Source organism: Furipterus horrens, unplaced genomic scaffold (genome assembly GCF_987537825.1).
Source record: "Furipterus horrens unplaced genomic scaffold, mFurHor1.1.pri manual_scaffold_3, whole genome shotgun sequence".
Taxonomy (NCBI): Eukaryota; Metazoa; Chordata; class Mammalia; order Chiroptera; family Furipteridae; genus Furipterus; species Furipterus horrens.
In genome coordinates this window covers 123,835,357-123,859,439 of record NW_028327173.1, presented here as the reverse complement: position 1 = coordinate 123,859,439, position 24,083 = coordinate 123,835,357, and the positions used below count along the sequence as shown (strand labels likewise).

At 39.3% G+C, this 24,083-nt stretch overlaps 1 protein-coding gene across 2 annotated transcripts in view; it reads right to left on the bottom strand.

The window, feature by feature from the left end:
- Positions 1-24,083, bottom strand: part of SLC25A21 (solute carrier family 25 member 21) — a 476,684-nt gene that overhangs the window by 46,319 nt on the left and 406,282 nt on the right. For both annotated transcript variants that reach the window (XM_090270126.1, XM_090270125.1), the window contains exons 4-6: positions 18,963-19,029; positions 12,903-12,962; positions 9,736-9,843 (exon numbers count right to left, since the gene is read on the bottom strand). In XM_090270126.1, coding sequence (XP_090126252.1) covers positions 9,736-9,843; positions 12,903-12,962; positions 18,963-19,029 — 235 coding nt within the window. The remainder of the gene's footprint in view (positions 1-9,735; positions 9,844-12,902; positions 12,963-18,962; positions 19,030-24,083) is intronic.

The window sequence follows — 24,083 nt, the reverse complement described above, 5'->3', positions numbered from 1 at the left end:
AGGTGTCATGTGCTGTGCTAGATGTCTAGTACAATACTTTGCTCATATTCTAGAAACCTAAATTTTTTTTTGCTTTGATTTTTACTTGGAGAGATGTGCTGATAAATTTTATATCTGTCCATGAGAATATTCTATAATTACAAAACATGGAATCAAATTTCTGTTTTAAAAGTCTTTAAGAAACTTAATGAAAAGAGAGGATCCTTTGCCTATTCAGTGCTCCCAGGCACCGCTCTAGGGCACTGATTCCTTATTCTCCAGGAGCCCAGTATTACCAACAAATCACTGAGATGACTTATAGCAGCCTGAGCTATTTTTTCTGGAGTTCTTCCATCCAGCAACTGACCATAGCTGGCCCTGATTAGCATGTAAGATCACAAACAGAGGTACTAGGTGGCAGGCACTGTTCCCTGGGTAAACAGTTATCAGAGAATGGCCAGTAGGTACAGGTGAGGGGTGTCTGTGGTAGGATTTCTCAGTCCCTAAAGCCAGGGAAGTGCTCTTTCTTGGCACACCATGTCAAAACACAGCACGTTCCACATTTGTTCTGTTACTTGCTTCCTATGGCAAGGTGAGTTTTGCTGCATTTTAGAACAAATTGAATAAGGGTTTTGCACTGGATTTCATCAAGTGGCTGAAAAGCAAACTGGATGAGTGAGACCTTTATACAATGGAGTGAGTGTCCAAACTTGGGCCCTCAGAAAAACTCTGCTTTGTTAAACGAGAGAAGACCTGATTGCTACGCTTAGGTAGGAAAATACCCTTGCTCTTCAGGAGACAGACGATCACTTATGCTTTTCATTACTCAAATTCAGTCTCGAATCATTTTCATAAATTTAAAAAAAGAAAGGGAAAACCTCTCATTTATTTGAGAATAAAATGTAAGTGAAAGGAGAGGAATCAGGCTAAAGAAACCCCACACTTGCAATTTCTTTTAGCTTAGATATGTCACTAATTCATCATTGCAGTTTATTTGAATAGGGCATGATTATAGACGAAAAGACACCCAAAATATAATTTTATTGTATCTAGAGTTTTACATTTGATAAACAGGTCTATTTTAAAACAATCTGTGAGTGGAGAATGATTTGCTGTAAACAAACTCTCCCACATGCTGAGCCATAAAGCTCCATTAACACCAAGTTGATGCCAAATAATGGTCCAGAGGAGCAGGGGGCCTTCTAAGTGACCAGATGCGAACCCTGTTTCTTGCCCCTGTACAGTTTCAAGAGCAGGGAGAAGGTGGCCACAGCACAGCAAAAACTGTGAAGAGGAAACCAGAAACATGGTTACTTTTTCATGGGTCCAAAAATACTTTTGATTTTCTCTTAAGCTTCTTAACTAACCACATTTCTTTATCCCAATGAATGCAGCGTGGCTGACTAGAAAAAGACCTCTATGTTAATGCTGTTTCTTAGAGCCATTAACTTCATTGGGCTTTATTTATTTTTCCGATCTGTAAAATAGACACAAAGCCACCTTCTGGAGACAATGGGAGGATTTGAAATATCAAGGGTGTGTGAGTAGTTACCAGAGCAATGGGATTAGAGGGAGAGGCTGGCAGAAATCAATTATTTTTTCATTGCTCATTTGTGAAAAAAAAAAAGTATTACTTTTGTAATACAGAATAACATGAATTTAAAAAAGAATGAAATATATGTAAAAACATGTAAGGCATGCTGTACCGTATTTGGCATGCAATAGATGTTCTGTAAATGGTAGTAATTATCATTACTTCAAAGTCTCAATTCTGAAAGCAAAAATCTAGGGTTCCTGGCAGAGCTGAATGGAAGACTGAAGTCTATTTTCTGTAAATGATAATAGAGAGGCAACTTGGCTGATGCTTTAGCTATTGTTAAAAGATAACTATAGGAATGGATTCATATACATAATTTGCTTTTCTGCCCTCAGGAATCATAGACTGGAAAGAAATAATTTGTATATTGAACAGTTTCCAGGCAGTGTTTCACAGAGTAATGCAGGAAAAATTTGAACTTAGCTCAATACATCATTCATGAATGTTGACATGCCCTTGAAGCTGGCTTCTCAAACTATCTGTAAACAGAGCCACACACTCACTCTCTATATAACTCAACTTCATCTTCTTGAAAGAGATGATCACAAAATACATCCCTTTTATTTATCTTATATTGACTATACATAATACATCTAAGTGTAAACATTTGTTAATTGCCAGTGGATAAAATAATCACTAAGCTTTGTGAGATCATGTAAGATCTAATTGTTTTCTATTAATTATTAAGCTCCTAGGATCAAGTGTTTAGAACTATATTTAGTGGTATTATCCAAAACTAGATTTAAAAAATCCCTATCTTTAAAGATTCTACTATCAATGATGCATTTGCAGTCTACTCATTGATCCTTAAAATTATAATCATAGAACATATGTAGAAGACTAATTATTCCTTTCTTGGGGTGAATATCTATAAAAACTAAATAGAGGTGAGAGAGGCTTTTGCAATTGCCTAAAGGTTTAGTTTAGTTTTATGTTTGGGGGTGAGAATGATTATGTTCATATGTAAAGCAGATAAAAATGACAGACTCTAGAGGGAAAACCTGTGCCCCATCCACACATCGGAGGCCAATCCTATAGACCTCAAGGGAAGGGAAACATAACCCGTTAGCCAAATAATAACTTTGAAGTAGATTTCAAAGTGGAGAGAAAAACTGGGAAACAATTCATACAAGATTTTGCTCCTGGGGAGAAATTCACATTTTCCAGGCTAGCAGAGAATGTGCCAGCCAAACACTGCTTGACTTTGCACAGCTGATTCAAGACTTCCGGTTCTTATAAAATGTACAGATAAACAATGATCATCCATTTAAGAGGGGACAAAGTTCCCATAAGGACAACAAACTTCAAAGTCACACTTTTGGCAAAACTGGAAATCCCTCTGCAAGCTTAGTCCTTAACCAAAAAGACTGCAACAAACTAGAACAACACTTCGCTTGGGTTTAGTTTGAAGGACAGGAGGAAATTTGGGTCTATCCCGATTTTATCTGAACATGTTTTTACACCCACTGAACCAAACCAGAGCATGACAAAGTTGTGATTACTCTACTTGCCACATAAGGTCAAGCATATTTAAATTAGAGAGCAGTGTTCTTCTTTTCTCTTTCTTTTCTTTTCTTTCTTTCTTTATTTTTTTTTGAGACCAGTTTTCTGTATTTGCTGTGAATTTTAAAATGCTGGCCAAGATTCTGGTTTTGGAATTGGAGGAAGTGTGGCAGGGCTTAGTCTTTGGTTGATATGGTGGCAATTTAAAAAGTGGAGAAGAGACAAGCACACCTGTTAAAATACTTTATACAGAAGCTGGAAGAATAGGAGAGAATAAGAAACCAAATTAACCATAATTTCCTTTAAATTTTCAGAATAGTTTATAGCTAACCTGGGTGGGAAGGTATATTTTATGGGCAACATACTTCTGACTGGCTAGAGAATCAGCCCTAGAGCACGAGTGGAGAAGACAGGCAGCTGGAGCCCGCAGAGACCTGCCATTCCTGGCAAGTCCTGATGGGAACTGCACTTGGGGCTCCAAGAACATAACAGATGCAGCCTCTGCTCTCAGTCAGTAATGCCCTTGAAGCCCAGCTAGAGGGGCCCCTGTCCTGGATCTCATGCTTCAGAGGGCCCCATTCTGGCCCTCTGCCAGTCATACTGTCCCCATGGGGACAAGGGAGCATCTGTCTACATGCCACAACCTCCTTCTAGACCTCACTGGACTGTGGCAATCCTTTTGCTCCTACTTCATCACTCTGCCATTGCCTCTAAGACGTAAGTGTAATGTTAAGTGTAATTGACCGCTGTTGCCTTAGCCTTTCTTCCACTGAACAGTCCCTCCCAACTATAGCAAGTTCTTGGATAATTTCACATTTGAAGGACCAATTTGTGACTCACCTCCTCAGCTGACAAAATAGGAGAATCCACAATTACTGTGTAGCATCCAGGGAGTTCATACCTAGGAGGGGGAACATGCTACCTAGGAAACTCACAGTATTGGCAGAACAAGAGTTATCTGCCTGCAAAATAAACATCTGGTAAACTTCTATGCTTTTCTTAAAGGTGTTGTCAAGCCATCATTCTGCCTCCGCCCATTCCGTTAGTGTTCTACCACAGCTGAGAGCTGTAATTGACTGAAAAGGCTGAAAATGAGCTTAGTTCACACCTCCACGTGAAGCAACTAAGAAGCTTGATCAAGAAGATATATCAATTTTATACAACTATCCCAGAGGAAAAATATCTTCATGGTGTTAGAATTCATTCCAAAGTGGCTCCAAATATGGTTAGTTTCATCTCTAACTTCTGCTTCTATATATGATAGTGGACCTACATCTGAGTTTAAAGACCTTGTCAATAGGCACTATAACTAGACTGCCAGCCCTTAGGCCTTGATAAAGAATTCAGGCAAAAAGGATCTTACTGGCAGCTGAGAATGGCTTGGCCTAAAGAACAGACTGGCCGTTGCTCAGTAAGCAGTTTTCACACCAGCACTGGAGTCAGCTGTGACTGCTCAGTGTTAATTAGTCAGGGAAGTATCTCCAGATAAATTTGTCTCTACTTAAACTTAAGGATTTATAAGGTCAACTTGCATCTAGAAATAGTCACCTTTGGTTAAGTGTCTACCATGTATCAGGTGCTGTGTTAAGACTATTGCATATATCATCACATTTATGTTTTTTTTTAATGTGTTTTATTGATTATAATATTACATTTGTGCCAATGTCCCTTCCCTCTGCTCCCCTCCACCCGATGGCCCCCCTCCCTCCAGTTGTCCCCCCCTTTTAGATCATGTCCATTAGTTGTGCATACAGTTCTTCTCAACCTCTTTCTGTCTATTCCATTCCCTCCTACCATGATCCTTAATTCCTATATCATCTCCCTCCCTCTCCCCATTCCCCCTCCCTGTTGACCTCCCCCCAACATGTTCCCCATACCCATAGCTCTCTTTCCAGTCTCGTTGCCTGTTTAGTTTGCCTTTGTTTCAATTCCCTAGCTTCTGTTGTTTCTTGTGATGCAGTTTTCATTTTAGATTTCATTGTCTTGATCCTCCTTTTTCTAAACCAGTCCCTTTAACATCTCATATAACAGTGGTTTGGATCTAATGAACTCCTTCAGTTTTATTTTGTCCTGGAAACACTTTCTCTGCCCTTCTATTCTGAATGACAATTTCGCTGGATAGAGTATTCGTGGTTGTAGGTTTTGGATTTTCATTACTTTGAATATTTCTTGCCAGTCCCTTCTTGCCTGCAGGGTCTCCCTTGAGAAGTCAGCTGATAGTCTAATTGGGACCCCTTTGTACATAATTCTTTTCTTCTCTCTTGCTGCTTTTAAGATTCTCTCCTTATCTTTAATCCTCGACATTTTGATTATAATGTGTCTTGGAGTGGCTCTCCCTGGGTCCAGCTTCTTTGGAACTCTCTGTGCCCCCTGGACCTGCAAGTCCATTTCCCTCCCCAAGTCTGGGAAGTTCTCCTTTATTATATTTTCACTCAATTTTTCAAGTTCTAGTTCATCTTCCTCGCTCTCTGGCAAACCAATGATTCTTATGTTGGGCCTTTTATAGCTGTCCCAGAGGTTTCTGATCCTCTCATCGTTGCTTCCCATTTCCTCTCCCTGCATTGGTTGACTGCTTGTTCCTTCTCCATATTCCAGTTTGTTGAAATGAACTCTGGATTTTATTTCCTCACCATCTGTCTCGTATGTGGTTTTGTTCCTTTCGTTATGAGTGTTTTTCGCTTCTTTCTCATCTTTTTCCAAATCTTTTGTGAATTCTGTAAGCCACCTGATAACAATGGCCCTGAACTGAGCCTCTGACAGGTTTCTTATTTGTTCATCTGTCAGATTCTTCATCTGTTGCCTGGTGAGCTGCCCCACTGGGATTTCTATAGTTGTCTGCCTCATTTTGACAGATGCGTTTTGTTTTCTTGGGCCGGCTGTCGGGGGCAGTGCCTGTGTACGCGTCACAAATCAGCGACCGGCGCCTGCCTGTCCGCGACCTATTTCGCAGCCCTGTGGTGCTTTCTTTGGGGGCGGGGGTCCAAGATGGATTCACACAGTTATTCAGCTAGGAGACCGGGATCCGTCCTCCCGCCCCCCTGGGCCTCACTGTTCAAGGCGATGTGGTGGCTACTTTCCCCAGCGTTGGGGTCGCGAGCTGCCGGGGGTTCGACTGCAGCCGGGGTTGTTCTCCCCGCCGCTGTCCCAGGTGCGACCGCAAACAGCACTGCCCTCTTTAACTCTTACCTGCCCAAAGAGCGCCGCTGGTTTATAACTTCATATGTTGGGCTTCCGTGTAGTTTTATTTTCTGGAATTTCTAGTTATCCTTTGTTCTGAAGTAGTTGTATTCCTCTCTAGTTGTAGAGGGAGACCTAGCGCGTCCGTCTAAGCCTCCATCTTAGCCGGAAGTTATATATCATCACATTTAAATTCACGTAAAAAGCATGTTGTAATAATAACCACTAACACTTATTAAACTATTACTACATGCCAGAATGTATCGACAGCTTTACATATGTCTCTTTTAATCCTCATTACAGCATTTGCTGTGGCTATTACTACTATTCTTCCCTAACAAAAGAACCTGGTTAAATCCTAAGATGGGCCAGCAAGTCATTCCCACCCTGATCAGCTGGGAACGTTCTTGAGGGCAGGCTTGACCCTGGCAGAGCCATTAGAACATTTCTTTTGGATTACTTACTTCTCTTTGTACTATTCTGTATTGTCTAAATCTTCTATGATGAGCAACTCTTACTTTTTAGAGTAAATGTTCACAATACTGAATATGTTCTCATGTTAAGCATTCAACTACACAAAGACATTCCCTTAAATTCTTGCCTTTCTCTCTCCCACTTCAATCTCCTTTCCAGAGGTATTCAGTGAGAAGTTTGTATAATTTCCTCTAGACCTGCATTTTCTTATAAGGATGGCACTACTCACTATTCAGAACTTGAAATGTTGTAGTTCAAATTCAAGTGTGCTTGTAAGTATAGCATATACATGAGATTTAAGAGTAAGTATGAAAATAGAGTGTAAGTTGTCTCATATAATTTTTACAGTGATTACATGTTGGGTTAAATAAAATATAGTACTAAGTTAATTTCATCTGTTTCTTTTATCTTTTTTAATATAGCTACTACAAAATGTGGCTCACATTACATTTCTATTGGGCAGCATTGCTCTAGATCACTTTAGTATATTTATACACTTACGTGTATACACAGAAATACATAGCTGTTTTGGTGTTTTCTAACATAAATATGCATTACCTTTATACTTGGATTCAAACATTTTTCTTTAAAAAAGGTATAATTTTCAAATGCATTGGGCATTAAATTTCTTTCTCCCTCTCTTTCTTTTTCTCTTCCTCTTCTTCTTTCCCACCTCTACCCCCCATACTTCTTGACAACTTACAAAACCCCAGAGTGAAGAAAGGAATAATTATTCTTGCCCCTACAAATGCTGAAATGAGCACACCTAGTATTTGGATGAATTCAACACAGGTTCAGATTAACAAAAGGGTATCTACTTGGTGGATAAAAGCAAGTGCTAGTCAGTGGAGAAGGGTTTTGGAGTTAATGGGTCCTAGACAAAAGACACAGGAAGTAGCTTCATTGCCGAAAGTGAAGGGTAGTTATTTTTAAATGATTAGATCCAAATTTGCTATTCTCACTCCATCATCTCTTTCAGATAACTTTTTGCAATAGGTATAGTCCTATTACTTTATGTTGGGTGACTGTGTACTAGTACCTACTCTCAATTTGATCAATATTGCCTATAAAGTGCCACCCCAGTTCCGTTACTGAATCCAGATAGCTGCTGACATGTGTGACCAACGTGATCCCTGCTTTGCTAAATTCTGACTAGTTGAAGTAATATTGCATATATTTTATAATGTACCTAGTAGATTTTATTTTGTGTAAGTAAATATCTGACAGTGACTCCAGTTCAGTGGATTATGCAAAAGAAATGATCCCAAACAAGTGCCCCTCCCTTTTCCAGGTTAAAAATGGCTGCATATACATCAACAATTTACACAGACGGCCCTCGTGTAAATGAGCTGGGAGCACATGCACATGTAGCATTCCTGGGTTGGGCTGGGAAGGTGTTTGCCATGTTCTAGCAAGGCCTTAACACATGCAAAACATTAACAGCTCTTACTTTGCCTCAGTGTAGAACCTCACTGAGGGTACAGGAGAAAAAAAGAACATTAGGCCTGAGCAGAGCTGCCACGATAACTCATTATTTTCATTCCTGAGAGTTCTCCCTGGTGCTTGACCCACCGTGTCCCTCTGGGTACAGGCTGCCTTGATAAAGGATGCAGTTGAAGTCCTGTTTATTCCTTTGCTTACTCATTGCTGCGCTAAGACCAGCTTCCCAACAGGTAAAATGAAGAGTTGGATGGGGAGCTCCAAAATTTTCTTCTAGCCAGTAATTCTCCCTGTCAAACAAGTCAGACTTTCCATAAGCTGGTTCCACGGGGGCTGTCTTAAGCGCTCCACATTGATAGGGCCTTTGAAAGGTGTTTCTTTCATGTCCTCCTGTTCCTCACTGTCTTTTTCCATCAGTCAAGGAAGAATAGAAAGGAAGCAAACAGAAACAAAGAGTAGGGTAACACAGGGGTTTTCACTCTTTCCTGAAATGCTATATATCACTGCAATTAAGACAATCTTTGGAAACTTAAAAGGAAAAAAACTCTCCCTTAATTAGGATTGACTTCAGCTGAGTAGATACCATCTGCTGTAGTGGGCTAAACCCTGTCCTCCTCAGGCCTTGGCAGTCACAGGTGAGTAGCCCTCCCCCCTTCTTTCCCACACCTCTGCTCAAGAAGCTGCCAGGGAGTTCTTGGGCAGGAAGTGGGGTGGGAGTGAGGGGGCTCTCCACCCACTAGCAGCTGCTTAAGTAGTAGGCAGGGGAACTTTTCTACAGAGAAATTCAGCTCAGCAGATACTCCAAACCAATTTTTACCACATGCTACCTAGTTGTGAAATTAAATGAAAATGCTAAGAAAGGACCTGGAATACAAATCCCCTTATTTTTTTCTCTACCTTGTGCTTGGCACCCAAAAGAATAAAGTAAGAACAGTTGGACTTGGTTTAACAGGAATGATTAGGCAACTGGAAGGAAGCGAAGTCAGCACACACCAAGGGAAGCTGTCTTCACGAAACATCATGTACCAGTGATTAAATGTCAAGACCTATCATTGTCCAAGGGGTGATATCTATATAGGTTTAGTAACATGCTCATTCAGATTTAACCCAAAGACAAGCTTGACAGATTATCAGAATCTTTGGGGGAGGGTCATGGGTGGAGTAGGGAAAGGATTGAGGTAATTGTTTTTAAATGACTTCATAATTTTTTAAGAGACACAATAATATTATCACCTCAGTGGTTTTTGCTGTAGTCTATACTGGCATAATGTGAAACAGAAGTATTGCCAAATGCAGGGAAAATATTTCCAAATAAGTCATTATAGAGTACATTAAAATGGTAAAATGAAAAATGTGTAAACATGTGTTTGTCCCTCAGACTTTAGTGTGTTTTTGGTAACATTTTCCTTGTGGGGGAAATTTGACTTTTCCTTATGCTACTTCCTTACCAATAATTTTCTATGACTTTAGTAAGTGAATAAGAGCCGGGTTCATACTTTTTTATATATACTTAAAAATATTTGTTTTTACATTCCCTCAACAATAGGAAAACATTAAATGATTACCTCTGTAAATTTGTTCCGATTGGCTTGCAAGCCAACTTTTACTACCTCAAAAGGGTTAACCACGATGGCTTCCGTTAGTCCAGATCCCAGTCCAGCAATGGCAAATGTCTAGAAAAATTAAATCAATCAATACTTTAAAGCAAGTTATCATATGTACTGGGCAAAGCATCCTACTCATAACACTGCGTAACTGAATGTTATGATGAGAATGGAGAAACTTACATAAATGCACCATATACCATTACTAAACAGCCTTAGTTCTTGATTAGATGCTGACAATTCACAAAGAAGAAATTACAGAAGCCGCAAACCACATCCTAACAATTCAAAATAAAATGTCAAAGCCTCATCAACAATGACTTTTTCCTTTAATGAAAAGAAAGGTTGTTTTACTGATTTAAGGTGAATACTAAAACATCTGCACATGTAACAATTAAAAGAGAGTTTGACTTGTAAAAGGAGAGCTTCATTTTTAAGCATCTACTTAAATACATTTATTGAGCAGATTAAAAAATTCAAGGAGCAGAACCACAAATAAAGTGTTTATAAAAAGCAAAATTTCAGGTAACCAAACAGTATAGCTGAACACATTTAAATTTATAACTGTATTCTTAGAATAACTCTGTTAGACTATTATCAAATGAAAAATTATTTTTTATTCGTCCTTTCCCTAGTTTAAAAAAACTGACAATTGCACTATTTCTCTAGACCTGGAAACCAAGGAATGAGATCAGAAATGACTAGATTGTTTGAAGGCCTCAACTAAAAACTGAAACATTATTATCTGTTAAGAATTTCTGCAGTAGGAAAGAACAACTTTCTAGAATTTTTCTCTAAGTAAAACACTTAAAGTTGTTCAGAAAATCTATATCAAAATAACCACAATGATAAAACACAACAGACAAAGAAGAAAACTATTATTAGGAGTCTCTAATTTATTCAAAGTAGGAGACTAGTAAGAGAAAGGGGAGAAAGGAATGTTCTATGACCTTGGCAGAGGAGGAAACATCCAGAGCCAGGAGGTCTGGGTTTAGGTCTAGGTTCTGCCACTTCCTGGCTGGTTTAGACCAGAGCTGCCATGTACATTAGTTTGTGCACAATGGTGTGTGTGGAGCCAGAAGTCCAGCCTGCACCCTGCTTGCTGGGCCAGAGCCCTGGAGAGGTGTCAGTCAGAAGAAAGGGGTGCCTTTTCATAGTTCACATAAAGACAACATGTACTAGCTGCAGCTCTGTATCTATGTCACCGAATCTTTTATAAGCTACAATTTTCTCATCTGTAAAATGGAAACAATAATATCTAACCTCCCTACCTAATAAAGTTATATGAAGGTCAAAATCAGCTGTAAAGTGCTACAGAAAAACCAAACTGTTGCAGATACAGATGGACGGGAAGAATGGCATTGTATACAGATTCCAGGAGAGATGAGGGCAACTAATGACGTCTTCTTTTTATGCACCTTCATTACAATTTTAAAGACATTTGTATAGGGTAACAGACCAAATATTTTATTCATGTATCTCGGACTTCCATCATGGAAGTCAAAAGCAGGAAAAAAAAATAGTCCCTTACTTTTCTGAGTGAAAAAGCTAAAATCCAGATGTTCGGGTTTTTATTACTACACGCAATCTTCCAAGTAATTCACCTTTTTGTTCTATAAACTCAGCTACATTTGCTGTCAGAAAAAGCATTCAGCAGTCCCTTGTCAAAAGGATTGATCAGCTATCAGCAGATCATATTACTTAGATTGTTCCAGAGACCAGCAGTAACTGTCGGGTTCCCAGCCTCCTAGGCTTTTCATGTGAGAGCACCAGGGGACATTTAATGGCTGTTTAAGTGTCTAGCTGTATAAAACGAAACAAAACAAAACAAAAAAACTGGAATAAATGAGTTCAAGAGAAGGGGAAAACTGTATACAGTTTGCATGCATTCGGTTATGGTAGCTGGAGTGGTCAAGTGCTTTTCTGTTTCAATTCCCAAGAGAGTTGAAAGAACTGCATTTTTTCACATGGTACCAAATGCTCCACACAGGAGCATCCAGTGGGCCCTCTGGAGACCATATTTTACTCTCTTGTGCTAGAAAGGTTTTTAATTCCCTTTTACAAGATGTTTTCAAAGTTAAGAGTGACAGTAAGGGAAAACACTGAGAAATTAAAAAAATAACTTAGGGCTCCTGCTACCACTTCTTTTATGTGAGGCCACACCTCAGAGCCACCCTTTTAGACAGGAGGCTGGACAAGAGGTTTCTTTGCCGGAACACTAAGCTGTGCTATTAGTTTTCTTAATAAGATCCTTCCTAGAAAAGGGACACGCATGACTTTTAAAATAACAGATACTTCTTGGACAGTCTTCTTGGCAGAGGAAATGTTCTGAAATGTAGTTTTACAAATAATGTAATTAAAGAATTGAAGCTCAGAACATTGTCTTTCTGGTTGAGTTTTGAGGTACATTTCACCAGGAAAACAGGGGGATTTTTCAATTGGAGGGCCGGTGCGGAAATTTACTTTGTTTTGTTTTGAAGATTTGAAGGGAGAAATCAATGCATTTGCTCTCTTTGGAGATCCCATTGCAAGCACGTATTTGTAGAAACTGCTTGAGCAATATAATTTCATTCATTTTGTGAAAAGTGGCAAAGTCACTCAGAAGGAAAGCAGTGGCACTGGGAAATGTTCAAATCAACAAGTGATTTTTATGTAATAGTTGACACGATCACTATTCTCCCCGACTATAAAGGCTCTTCAGTCCGTCTCTGACCACAGAGTGACCTGAAGTCTATATTTACTACATCTTAAGTGAAAGCTGGAAAAGTAACCTGCTAGGAAATAATTTTAGGCATGTTGATGTTTGCATAGATATATGCAGTATGTAAACATGCATGTTTTGGCTTTAAAAAAGTCTTTGACAAATGTACTCTTTATTTGACATTCTTGACCATATCTCATCTGAGCCTTTCTACACACATCATTATTATCATAAATTCATCACTGGGTGCTATTAAATAGTCAAATTATGAGTTATTAGGAAGATGGCTTTCAACAAGTAGCTGAACATTGAATAACCTGAATTCATATTTTACCAGTTGGGCTTGGGGACTCAAAGGCTTTTTGTCTCCAGGTTTTGCTCTATGAAATAACACACACACTTAAGTATAATAAATATTCTCACTTACCAATGCTGGTGACAGTGACACATATCCTAGCAATTTCTTATACTGCTCAAAGGTGAAAAACTGTGAAACAAAACCAAACCCAGAGATTTATAACAATTTCCGTCAACAAACCCTTTAACTGACTCAGATTTCTTTAGTAAATCATTATATTAACAAGCATTTAAGAAAAAATTATGAACCATTGAACACAGTTTTTAATCTGGTCTTGGGTAGTTGCTATTGGTTCTTACTTTAACATTCACATTTTCAAATGAAGCTATAATGACCTACAGAAGAGCTGATGGAATCCTTTATAGCAGTAAATGAACCATACAGCTTCCATTTACCATGACCATTTCCAGTTTCCCCAGACATCAATAGACTTCTATTTTTTTTATGGCAGTGATTCAACATTATAGGCATAGAGACCTGAAATCTTTGGTCTCCTCTGTTTTTTCTATGAATCGCTTTCCCAGTGAATGCCCAATTATCTAACTGACTTGTAAAAGACATCCATTTCTCAGCTTTAACTTTCATTTTTATTGCTGTGTCTCTACTGTTTCATGACATTTTCAAATGCTCAGCAATGATGAAGATGTCATCATAAACTAGGAAAGAACCCAACGAGGCCATCTAGCCCATCCCTGCTTAAAGCTGCATTGTCCTCTGCTTGAGCAGACAAGAGACGTTTGAAATATGGTGAGGTTAAAGATTTTGTTGGTTGCTTCAGTAGATGTTTAATATAATTTTCCTGAAAATGAATTTCTAGGGAGGCAAATCTCATTAATCACTTTGAATAACATACCTAAAATCCATTTTTTTTCCCTCCCACACTTTGGGCAACAATGCTGCTTGAACATGGTGTTTTGCTCCTGGGTACTCTGTTAGGTAGTCACATGCAGCTCTGATAACACACTCTCTTAAATCCTGCTAGCTAGTCTGTTTCTCAAGACCCCAGGAATGACATGGGTATTTTGTGACCACACATGTCTTCTATTCCATTACTTTTTAACCCAGTAAAATGAAGCAAGACAAAAAAAATGTAGATTTTGGGGCCAAATAATACTCTGCTGTTAGGAAGAGGCAGTTCTGTGTTGTAGACATAGCGCAAATGAGTCTTTGGGCATCCCAAGAGTCATTACATCACCAAATAGATTTTCATTCTTCTAAAGACCCATGAACTACTTTTGTGCCATGCTTCTTTTCTTTAGATTAACTATGGTGGTAGACTTTTCTAAAAATGGGATTCATTCATTCACTCATTCAACAAATATTTGATTGGATGCCCCCTATGTTCTAAGAGGACGAGGGATTCAGCAGTAAACAAAGTGAACCCCTGCCCTCTTGGTCTAACATTTCAGTGGGTGGTGATAACTCTCAAAATGAATTCTGGGGTGACAACAATACCACTGGGGACCACCACTGTTTGATCAGAGATGCACAGAAACCATTGACTATGGAAGGAAATGCACTGTAGCTTTAGACTTTAAACATAATCTATCTTTTCTTCCCTTTTATGCCCATCATCATCACTGTTAATGACAATTACCTTGCTGGTATTTTGATGGGAGCAGTCCTGGGTCTGAGTCTTGGCTCTACTACCTAGTTGTGAAAGCGTGGGTGAGTTGCTTGACCGTTCTATCCCTCAAGAAGTCCTTAAATAAGAGCACTTGAGTAAGATTTCCTGACATGCCTGGCACATAGGAGACATTCAGAATATTTTAGTTTCCATTCTCTGTCTTCACTTTGGCTACTAAAAGGACCATAAATGCCTTAGTTATTTGTATCACTCAGGAGAGCCTGCTGTGGGCCAAGAAACATGCTAAGGTCTTAGCATGTGCTCCTGCATTTAATCCATAAAACATCAGCAGGTCACAGTTTAATACAGCTATGACTGATTCTCATTTTATAGATATATGTCCTGTAGTTAGTGAATGGAAGGACTGAGATTCCCCTTAAGTCTAACTCCAAGGTCTGTGGGTGCCCTTAACTTTGTTATTAGACTTAATCACTGCCGAGCCATGATTGTTAGTGGTTTGGGTAGAGATTGCCTGCCTTGGAGTTTTCTTGCTGCTGAGGTCTTCTTGTCTTCCCTGACCCTGGAAGCCCAGAGTCCCACAGGGCAGATTTCAAACCTTTTGACCATGACCCACTACATCTAGTGACTCACTAAATTGATTTCATGACCCCCGGTTTGGAAACATTGCTGTAGGGGTCCTCACTGGGTTTGGGACATTCTGGGAGATGACAGACCTTACAAAAAGGGCTCACTACCTATTCCCTTCCAGTGCAAAAAAAATTTTTTTTTCCTTTTTGACTTTCTGTCATTACATTACTATGGAAACAAACGCCTTTGGAGTTCTCCTCTCAGTGCGCTGTGCATTTTGAAAACTTCCAGCTTGGCTGGTTGAAACAGGTACTATTCTCAACCTCGTGTAGCTAGAGCACTGTGTGCTCTAATTCCTTGGCCCTTTCTCAGGCCTTGCTGGTTTCCTTACATTCATGTGCTGGTCAGTTCTCAGCTGACTACTTAAGGGATCTCTCTGCAGATCTTAGGAGTTCTTGCTCTGTGCAACTCTCTCTTCTCTGGGACTTGGTTCAGTGAACTGTAACTGCCTTGCCCTCCCCAGCATCTCAGCTCCTTCTCAACCCAAGGAATCCACTGGTCTCTGCCTATGTTTCCCCTGCCTGCCCCAGGCCTGGAAACCCTTCCAAGGCAAAAAGGTGGGGCAGTCCATACAGCTTATCTCCTTTGTTTCCTGTCTCTCTGTCCTTTCTTGTCTGATGTCCTGTGTCTTGAAAATTATAGTTTCGTATTTTGTTCATTTTTTATTGTTGCTGTTTCAGGCAAGAGAGTTAATCTGGTCCTTGTTACTCCATTGTGGCTGGAAATGGAAGTCTTGGCCTTCCAGAAATTCTAATAGTAGATGTGGGAATTTCAGAGGGAATAGGATAGGAATGTCTCCTGTTAGAAACCAATACATTTTCTTTCTGTTTTTCTCTCTCTCTCTATTTTCCATTACTCCTGTAATAGCAACAGAACATCTACTATGTGTAGACATTATGACAGGCATAGGGACAGTGGTGAACAAATAATCTTCACAATTTATAATTTCTCATGCGTTTGCTTAGCAGTAGGCAGTCCTTGGGAATCTGATCATGAAAAAATGGCGTTTCTGGAACAATGATGCTCAAGACTGGACTCTGGAACCTGGAACGTGATGTGTCCCATTTCTGAGGCACCAGTTGGTCTTTTTCTGAGGTCTTCATTTCCTTCTGCTAACTACAACACTAATTGTCTTAATTTGTAAAAGAGAAGTTTCATTTATTCAGCATTGATGAGTCGTGATTTTCATGAGTCTCATTTCAAAGAATTGAGTACAGGAAAAACTTGAAATTGTCTGTTTCTGATTATAGTAGTGATTGTAACTGAAGTGTCAGTTCCAAGGACGATCTATATCTATGTCTATATCTATATATGTATAAAGAATTCATAGACCATATATATGTGGGTGTATGCATGTGTATACACCCATGTATATGGTTTCTGAGTATTTTTTCTGAGGTAAACTTTGATGACATACATTGAAGCAGTTTATACCGTATGAAATTGTTACTACAGGGTGACTGCTTTCCTCACAAATCCTAAGATAAATATCTATAAAATGAATGTTTTCATAAATTGTGTTGAAAAAGTAGTGCTATCCATCTGGCAAAGATACATTTTTAACTCCAAGTTATACTTAAAAAGCCAACATACTTACCATATGTCTCAATAATTTTAAGGTAAAAACTACTTGAAACAAGATGTCTGGGACACATATACCATGTACAGTTGCCCAAAAGTTCATCTGTTAACCATTGTTCTGACAGGGAGCATTGCTTTTTTTTTTTTTTTTTTTAGTAGAGACTAATTTAGTTTTGTAAAGCTCTATGTTTTTCTTTTTTTTTCCCTTCTGTAAAAGACTGCTCAACATTGATAAACCTTAATCCTCTTAAAGTTTAAATTGTCTCCAATGTATAGTATTAAGGAAAAATATTCCAGGAAAAACTTTAATTATAATTTACTTTATTTATACATGTAAAACACTGAACAAATGAATATTATTCCACAGAGACAAAATGACTTTCCGTTTGAGCAGGAACTCTGCTCTGTTTGTTTACTTGGGCAATCTTTTATCAAGTGAAGCCATTTCATAATTCAATTCAGCCCTCGTGTATACTTTGGTGAACTTTTTCCAGATTCTCTACTGAGATTCAGATCCTTATAATGAAATTTGTACTGAAGTAATAATGTATAATCACCCAAACTATGGCAACAAAGAGGATGAATTGATAGAGGAAGTGTGTTTTAAAGCTTTGCTTTCTGAATTCTAGACGTGAATTAAGTCCTATTAAATTACTATTTTAACATCATGTAAAAGCTCGGTGTCTGTGTATACATGTGGTTATTTTATCATAAAGTTTTATCACTGAGTAAAAGTACTCTTCTTACCTTTCAGGAATATCAGGAATATGAAGTGAGCAATGTATGTGAAAAAAAGCTTTGTGTCATTAGTCAGAAAGGAAGTCTTTCAGCCTAAGTTTATGTTATCCTTATCACAGAAAGACAAAGCCATATTTAGAGCCAGCAGTGGTGTGGGTGTGGGGGTCAATGCCAGCTAATCACTGTGATCAGGACTTTTGTCTGAGAGGACACGTAAAAAAGTGTCAGATTTAGTTCTTTCTTCCTTGGAAGTCCTGCCAGGTCTTGTGTTCCTGTCCAGACACTGAACCAGTGAGTAGTATATAAACTCCCTAGTTATGTGGTTAAGAAGATGGAAATCAGCATAATTGAAGTAATCATTTTGTAAAAACCAGAATAGATGGGGAGCTGGGGGGGGGAATTAAGTTAGCAGGCCAAATATATATGTTATATGAGTATGAGAATCATATCAAGGAAATATAGTGTATTAGTCTGCTCTGTTCATAAAATAGGAATAATTTAGGGAGGAAGGCTTTTCTACCTCTTACCTCTCCTCCCTTTTCCTTCTCTCTTTTTAAAATAATTATTGCTCAAAAAAAAAAAAAAAAAACTTATGAGATGCTTTGAGAAAAAGTTCAAGCTATTTTGTGGCTACTGTGTTCTGATTACATGAATTTCATTCACCATTGTGCTTTTTATATAACTTCCCCATTAGAAGGGGGTACCTTTACCTGAGAAAATAATCCACAAACTAATATTTGAGATTGGCCAAATCTAATTAGGATAAAAGTTATGCTATAATTTCTGCAATAAAAATATTATTATCTTATATTTAACTCACATTAATGTCCCACAGGTTAGTGTGGGATGTTTTAACGCTGAAGCCGTCACTGTAGTGTATTTTCATCTGGTTGGAAAGCATATGAGGTCTGTCCAGAAAAAGTCCAGCCATTGTTAATATAATGAGAATAGTTTGCATGACATCAATATAACCTGGCAGCCAAGGAAAGTGGACTGAATTGTGCATATGTGAACAATGATGACTTCACTGTACTAGTCAATGGGGACAGTAGACACTGTTGAGTGAGCCTATGTACTGTGTGGCCGTCACATTCAAAATAACTGAGTGAGTAGAGCAATGAATCTGCATCAAATTTTGCATTAAGCTTGAACATTCCTCCGTGGAAACTATTCAGATGATTCAGAAGGCTGCAGCCATGGGCAACTGGTGACAGGCAGCTTCATCACAACAACATGCCCACTCATGCATCACGTCTCCTGCAGCTTTTTGGCAAAATATCAAATCACTCATGTGACTCAGCCCCTCTACAGCCCACATTTGGTGCTCTGTCACTTCTGGCTTTTCCCAAAACTAAAATCACCTTTGAAAGGGAAGAGATTTCAGACCATTGATGAGATTCAGGAAAATACAACAGGGCAGCTAATGATGATTGTTAGAACTGTGTGAGGTCCCAAAGTGCCTAATTTGAAGGGGACTGAGGAGTCATTGTCCTACAGACAATGTGTCTTGTATGTTGTATCTTCTTCAAAAAATGTTTCTATTTTCCATAGTAAATGGCTAGGTACCTTCTGGGCAGGCCTCATTCATTGCTTACCTTCACTGCTCTTTTTGGAGTTTCGGCCAATATGGGTGGTAGAATTCCCTTGTAAAAACCCAACAGCCTGTTGGAGAAATAAAAAATTTTATATAAGAAAGGGAAGTAGAAAATAGGTAATTCTGCCTTTGTTTATAAATAAAGCAACTAATCTTAAAGTATTCCCAATTATTCAATGTAGCACACCAATTTTGAAGTCCTTCTTTGTTTTAATTCTAAAGTAGAGAGATTATGAATACTATGTTTATTAGTATTGTTCAGAAGAAGAATAAATAATACTGAGACTGGAATCCCTTAGGTAAGTTGCTAAATACAATCATGAGTGTGCCTTAAAGACAAAGTTGATTCTCCCCAGTCTAAGGAATCTTGAATTTATTTTCTCGGTTGTGTGGTAGGTAGCTTCTAGCTGTCTACAGTCTTGCATCTTTTTCCCTTCTGATAACTAAATGAGATTAGGGTTACACTTGAGTCCCCTAGGCTCAAACTTTCTGAGGCTAACAGGGTGATGAAATCTCAGTTTTAGCTCTACTAACACAAGGGAACTAATAAGTTCTATGACTATGGAACTTGGGCTCCTGGGCCTGTCCTGATTTTTCATAATTTTTAAAATTTCCTTCACAGAGATGGAAGTAGGTCAGGGGCATACATTGCTGACAGAAAAATGCCAAACCCTTGCTGATATGCAGTTTCACAAGGCCTGGGACAGCTATTGTTGCCACTATTGAGACATCTGTCACATATTCAGATGTTTTTAGAAAAAGTGAGTAGATATGCTCATGATAAGATTATAATAAGTCATCACTTATTTCATATTAGATTTTAAGATTCAAAACCTTAAATTTGACCTAGAAAAAAAAATATGCCATACCCTCATTTTAAACCTGGAAATATATAAATAGAAAAGAATATCCTGCATTATTTTCCTGAGATAAGCTGTTTCCCTGATGACCTCATAAGTGACTACAGATAAAGGCAGGACTCAGTGTGTCCCTATGGTAGGATATCCATTTTACATGGGGCTGGAGATTCTTTGATTGACCCTTAAAGCTTCGCTACTGCTTCTTCAAATTAGGTTCTGCTTCTAGCTGTACTTCTGGGACAAGAAAGTTAAGACTTTATTCAGACTAATGTACTGTCTCATCCAATACAACATGGTGACCTCTTGCTCTTCCCTAATTAACTGACTTACACAGCACCCTTCAGTGAGGGGCACAAAGGCTTGTCTTCTTCTTTTTTTAAAATTATCATTATTGTTTTTCAATTACAGTTGTCCTATTTTTCCCCCATTGCTCCCCCTCACCCAGCCCACCCCTTCTCCCACAATCATACCCCACCCTGTTGTCTATGTCCATGTGAAGGCTTGTTTTACAGCTTCTAAATGGTTAACTCCTTGAGGGCTGGGTGTGCATGAGAGTGCTTACCCCAGGCTCTGTGTGTGTGTGTGTATAACCAGGACACAAATGTTTGTTAAGTATATGAATTTCATGTAGAGGAAGAAAGGAATCAAATGATCCCCTGATATAGGTTCATTCTGCCTACTATTTTTCACTTAATGGATAGTACTAGCATTATGAACAAGAAGTAAAGCAAACATGTCTTTTGAAGAACTATGGGAATTCACAAATTCCCCTACCTCCTTTCATGCTAATTTCAACTACTGATGGCTAAAATTCACTTCTAAAATGTAAATACTACTACTCTTCATCATTTAAATTTCATTATAAATTAATTATTATATAATTTTCCGCATGAAAGTGACTAAACATAGGTTTGATCTTCCTAAAAGACAAATGTGATTTTCCTGAAGTTCTACATTTATAATAAAAGGCATTATTAGTTCTGTTCTTTCTGTGCTGATTTTTCCATATTTGGACTATTATGCCTGGTTATGGAAGGAGGTGACATTAGAAACATTTGAGTAAGTAAAGCTTCTAGAACAGAGTGTCCTGCTTAATAGAGGTACTTGAAATTTCATATGACAGAGAACAGTTAGAGGAAGAGCAGTTTCTCAGCCTGAAGAAGAAATATCAGAGAGAAAAACATCATAATGTGATGAGTCTCTTGGAAAGTGAACATGTAGGAAAGAGATTAGGCTTGTTTGCTTGTTTCCAGGTGGTAGAACTAGGACCAACAAGTGCAAGCAACAAGAAAAGATACATTTTTTATCCCAGTAGGAGCTTAATACAAGGAAGTACTCCTAAGAGCCAGAATTATCTGGAGGTAGACTGGGCTCTCCTGAAAAGCGGTGAGTATCCCTCTGCAGTCTGTGGTCAAGCAGTCGGGACGGCCACTTGGCATGGATGTCAGGCAAGGGATATATATACAGTAATGGATGGACTTGCTGGTGCTCCAGGTTGGTCTCCTCCACCCCTCAGATTTTGTTATTCTAAGAAAAAGAACAAGAGGACATGGGAAAGCACTTTTCTGAAAAGACAAACTCTGCCTTACTTCAAACTTTTGCCTAAAGTATAGCACTGCTTCTGCAGAGGACAGAAGTCTTATGAGTGACACAGAAAGTCTTCATTCTAAAAATGGGAGAAAATATTAGAAAGAGGCATAAGGCCGGAGGGAAGAGAGGCACCTGGGAGAGCCATAAGTGTTTAATCTGAAAAGGTCTGGGCGGTCGAGAGACCTCTGCTCCATGTTGGCAATGCTTCCTGATGCACCCTCCTTCTCTTCTCCCTGCTCTGTTCCTTTCATGTGCAATCACCTGCCCCCCACCTCCTGCCATTCCACCATCCTGAACTTTCTAACAGTGAACTGATAGTGCTAACAGGAAATTCTCCAGGATCATAGGCAGTGTTTGCTGGCAAATGGGAAACTAGAACTATCTACTTCCTTGCAATGTATTCTCAGATATTCACATAATAGGGGACATCTCTGGAACAGTCAGACCAACACCTCTTTTGGTGAGAACTGCTCCACCCATTTTTTTAACCGAGGAACTGATGTATGCTTGTAGGCAGCAGTTGACTGGAAACTCACCAAGTGGATCCAAAGGGTATTCTGTCTCTTTGCCCCAGTTAATCTGATCCAAGCTGGACCCTGCTCCAACCCCCACCCCTGCCCCAGGATTTTGGAATTAGAACAGAAAATGTCAGTCTCTATCTGTGTGGCTGAAGCTCTGACATATAAAACTAGAAAATCAATGGCAGGCTTGTGTCATTTGGGGGAAGTCAATGTGCACTGATGAAGAAGAAGGGAGCTACCTTCAGGGAAACACAAAAGCAAGACGGAGAGGAGAAGCCCTGGTACTGTGAGGGTGACTCTGCTGCCAGGATTTCCTGAAGCTGACTTACATCTCAACCCTACTTGGATACTGGCATTTTCTTTTGCTTTGGGCTCTTTGCTGCCCGTGGCTGGTTTGGCTCAGTGGATTGAGCGTCGGCCTGTGAGCCAAGTGTCGCTGGTTCGATCTTCCAGTCAGGGTACATCAGAGAAGGAAAACTCTGACTCCAAAAAACCTCCGCTGCCTTGCGGCATACCTCTTCAGGGGAAAGGCTAAGGGAGTAAACCCCGACAGAAAATCCGGAGCCGGAGTCCCTAAGGCGGTTTGACGTTGTAGTCAACACCGGCAACTCCTGCGGCGCACCTGAAGCCAAGCTGTATCGACTCCGTCTTTCCCTTGGACCCTTCAGCTGCGAAGAGAGGGGGGGTCTGCTGCATGGGCAACAGCAGACCCTCCATATCACCCTGCCCAGGCTCTGTAGCTTCAGCTTCACTGGAGAGGACACTCCAGCGTCATCGCAAGATGTCGATTCAACACGGGAGGAGACAGATACCGTGTCACTCCCGAGTCGGACTGCACAGCCATTCTCGGCGGTGCAGATAGACTTTTAAGAAGCTACACCATCGTCTCTCGAGACGGACGCCTGCCGCCGCCGCCGGGCTCTTTGAGATACCCACTTACATTTATAATACATTTAATTTTTTACTGTAAGTCTGAGTTGGGTTTATTTCTTATGACCCAAAGTTGTAAGTAAGTCCCTCCTGCCAAAGTGGCTGCTGTAGCACCTCAATTCCCTGCCCTCTCACATGAAGAGACTTTGTCAGCATGAGCCCTTGGGCCAATCAGAAGAGGCACTCCCAAAATTTGAGCAAGAGGATGTAGGCAGAAGCTCAAGTTTTTGAGCTATTTTTTTGACTTGAAAAGAAAATTCTGAAAGTCTTCCTAATGTAAAGTGTGATAAATAGATTCTAAGAAAAATGCATTGCAATGTTTTATGAAGGACATACTTTCTTTTTCTGCTAAGGATTTGACATTTATATCCATATGTACTGTTCATTCTGCCAAATTTTTCTGCCTTCATGTAGTTTTGGCTTGAAATATAGAACATGTAGCTTACCAGGACAATAACTAGGGAAGCTGAGAGATCTGTGACACTGTATCAACATGTTCATAACTGCTTTACTTCTCAAGAAGCAGACTGACGCTCCTTGGATCAATGGGAAGTGGGATTCTAATGTTTATGCAGCATTGATGGCAGTTCTTCTCTCTGAAAAGACAGTAAAGCCACCACTCTGGTTTGGAGTTTGGACCCATGTCAAGTCCATTGGAGAACCCTTTGGAAGAGGCACAAGAATCAATGCCAGACCTCCCAGAACATTGCAGTGTAAACTGCATGGCAGCCTTCATATTGTTTCTCAAAGTTGTTACTTCTGAAAATTGTGTGTTTGATTTTAACTATCATGTATAGGAAAATGTTAACTTGCATGTTTATAAACTTTTGTCAGTATTGTTACCAGGAAGTACAGTCAAAATTTGTTGAATGCTTACTATGTACTATCCACTCTGTTAAGAATAAATACATGAAAGCATATGGACATATTTTAATCTCATTCAATTCCCACAAGAGACTTTAGAGTAGATATGATCATCATATTCCTCATTTTTCAGGTGAGGCCTACCATCACATCACCACGAAGTAGGACACAGTGACACAAATCAAGTCCTAGTTCTTGGCCATTGGGCTATACTGTATTGCAGTTTTTCTTGAAATACAACTATTTTTCTATACAGTTTTGGAGATTATTCTTGTTGCAAAAATGTCTTGTCATTTCTTGTTTTAGAAGGAAGCAGAAATGGCAATTAAAAATCAGGTTTCTATTCTGTTTCCATTC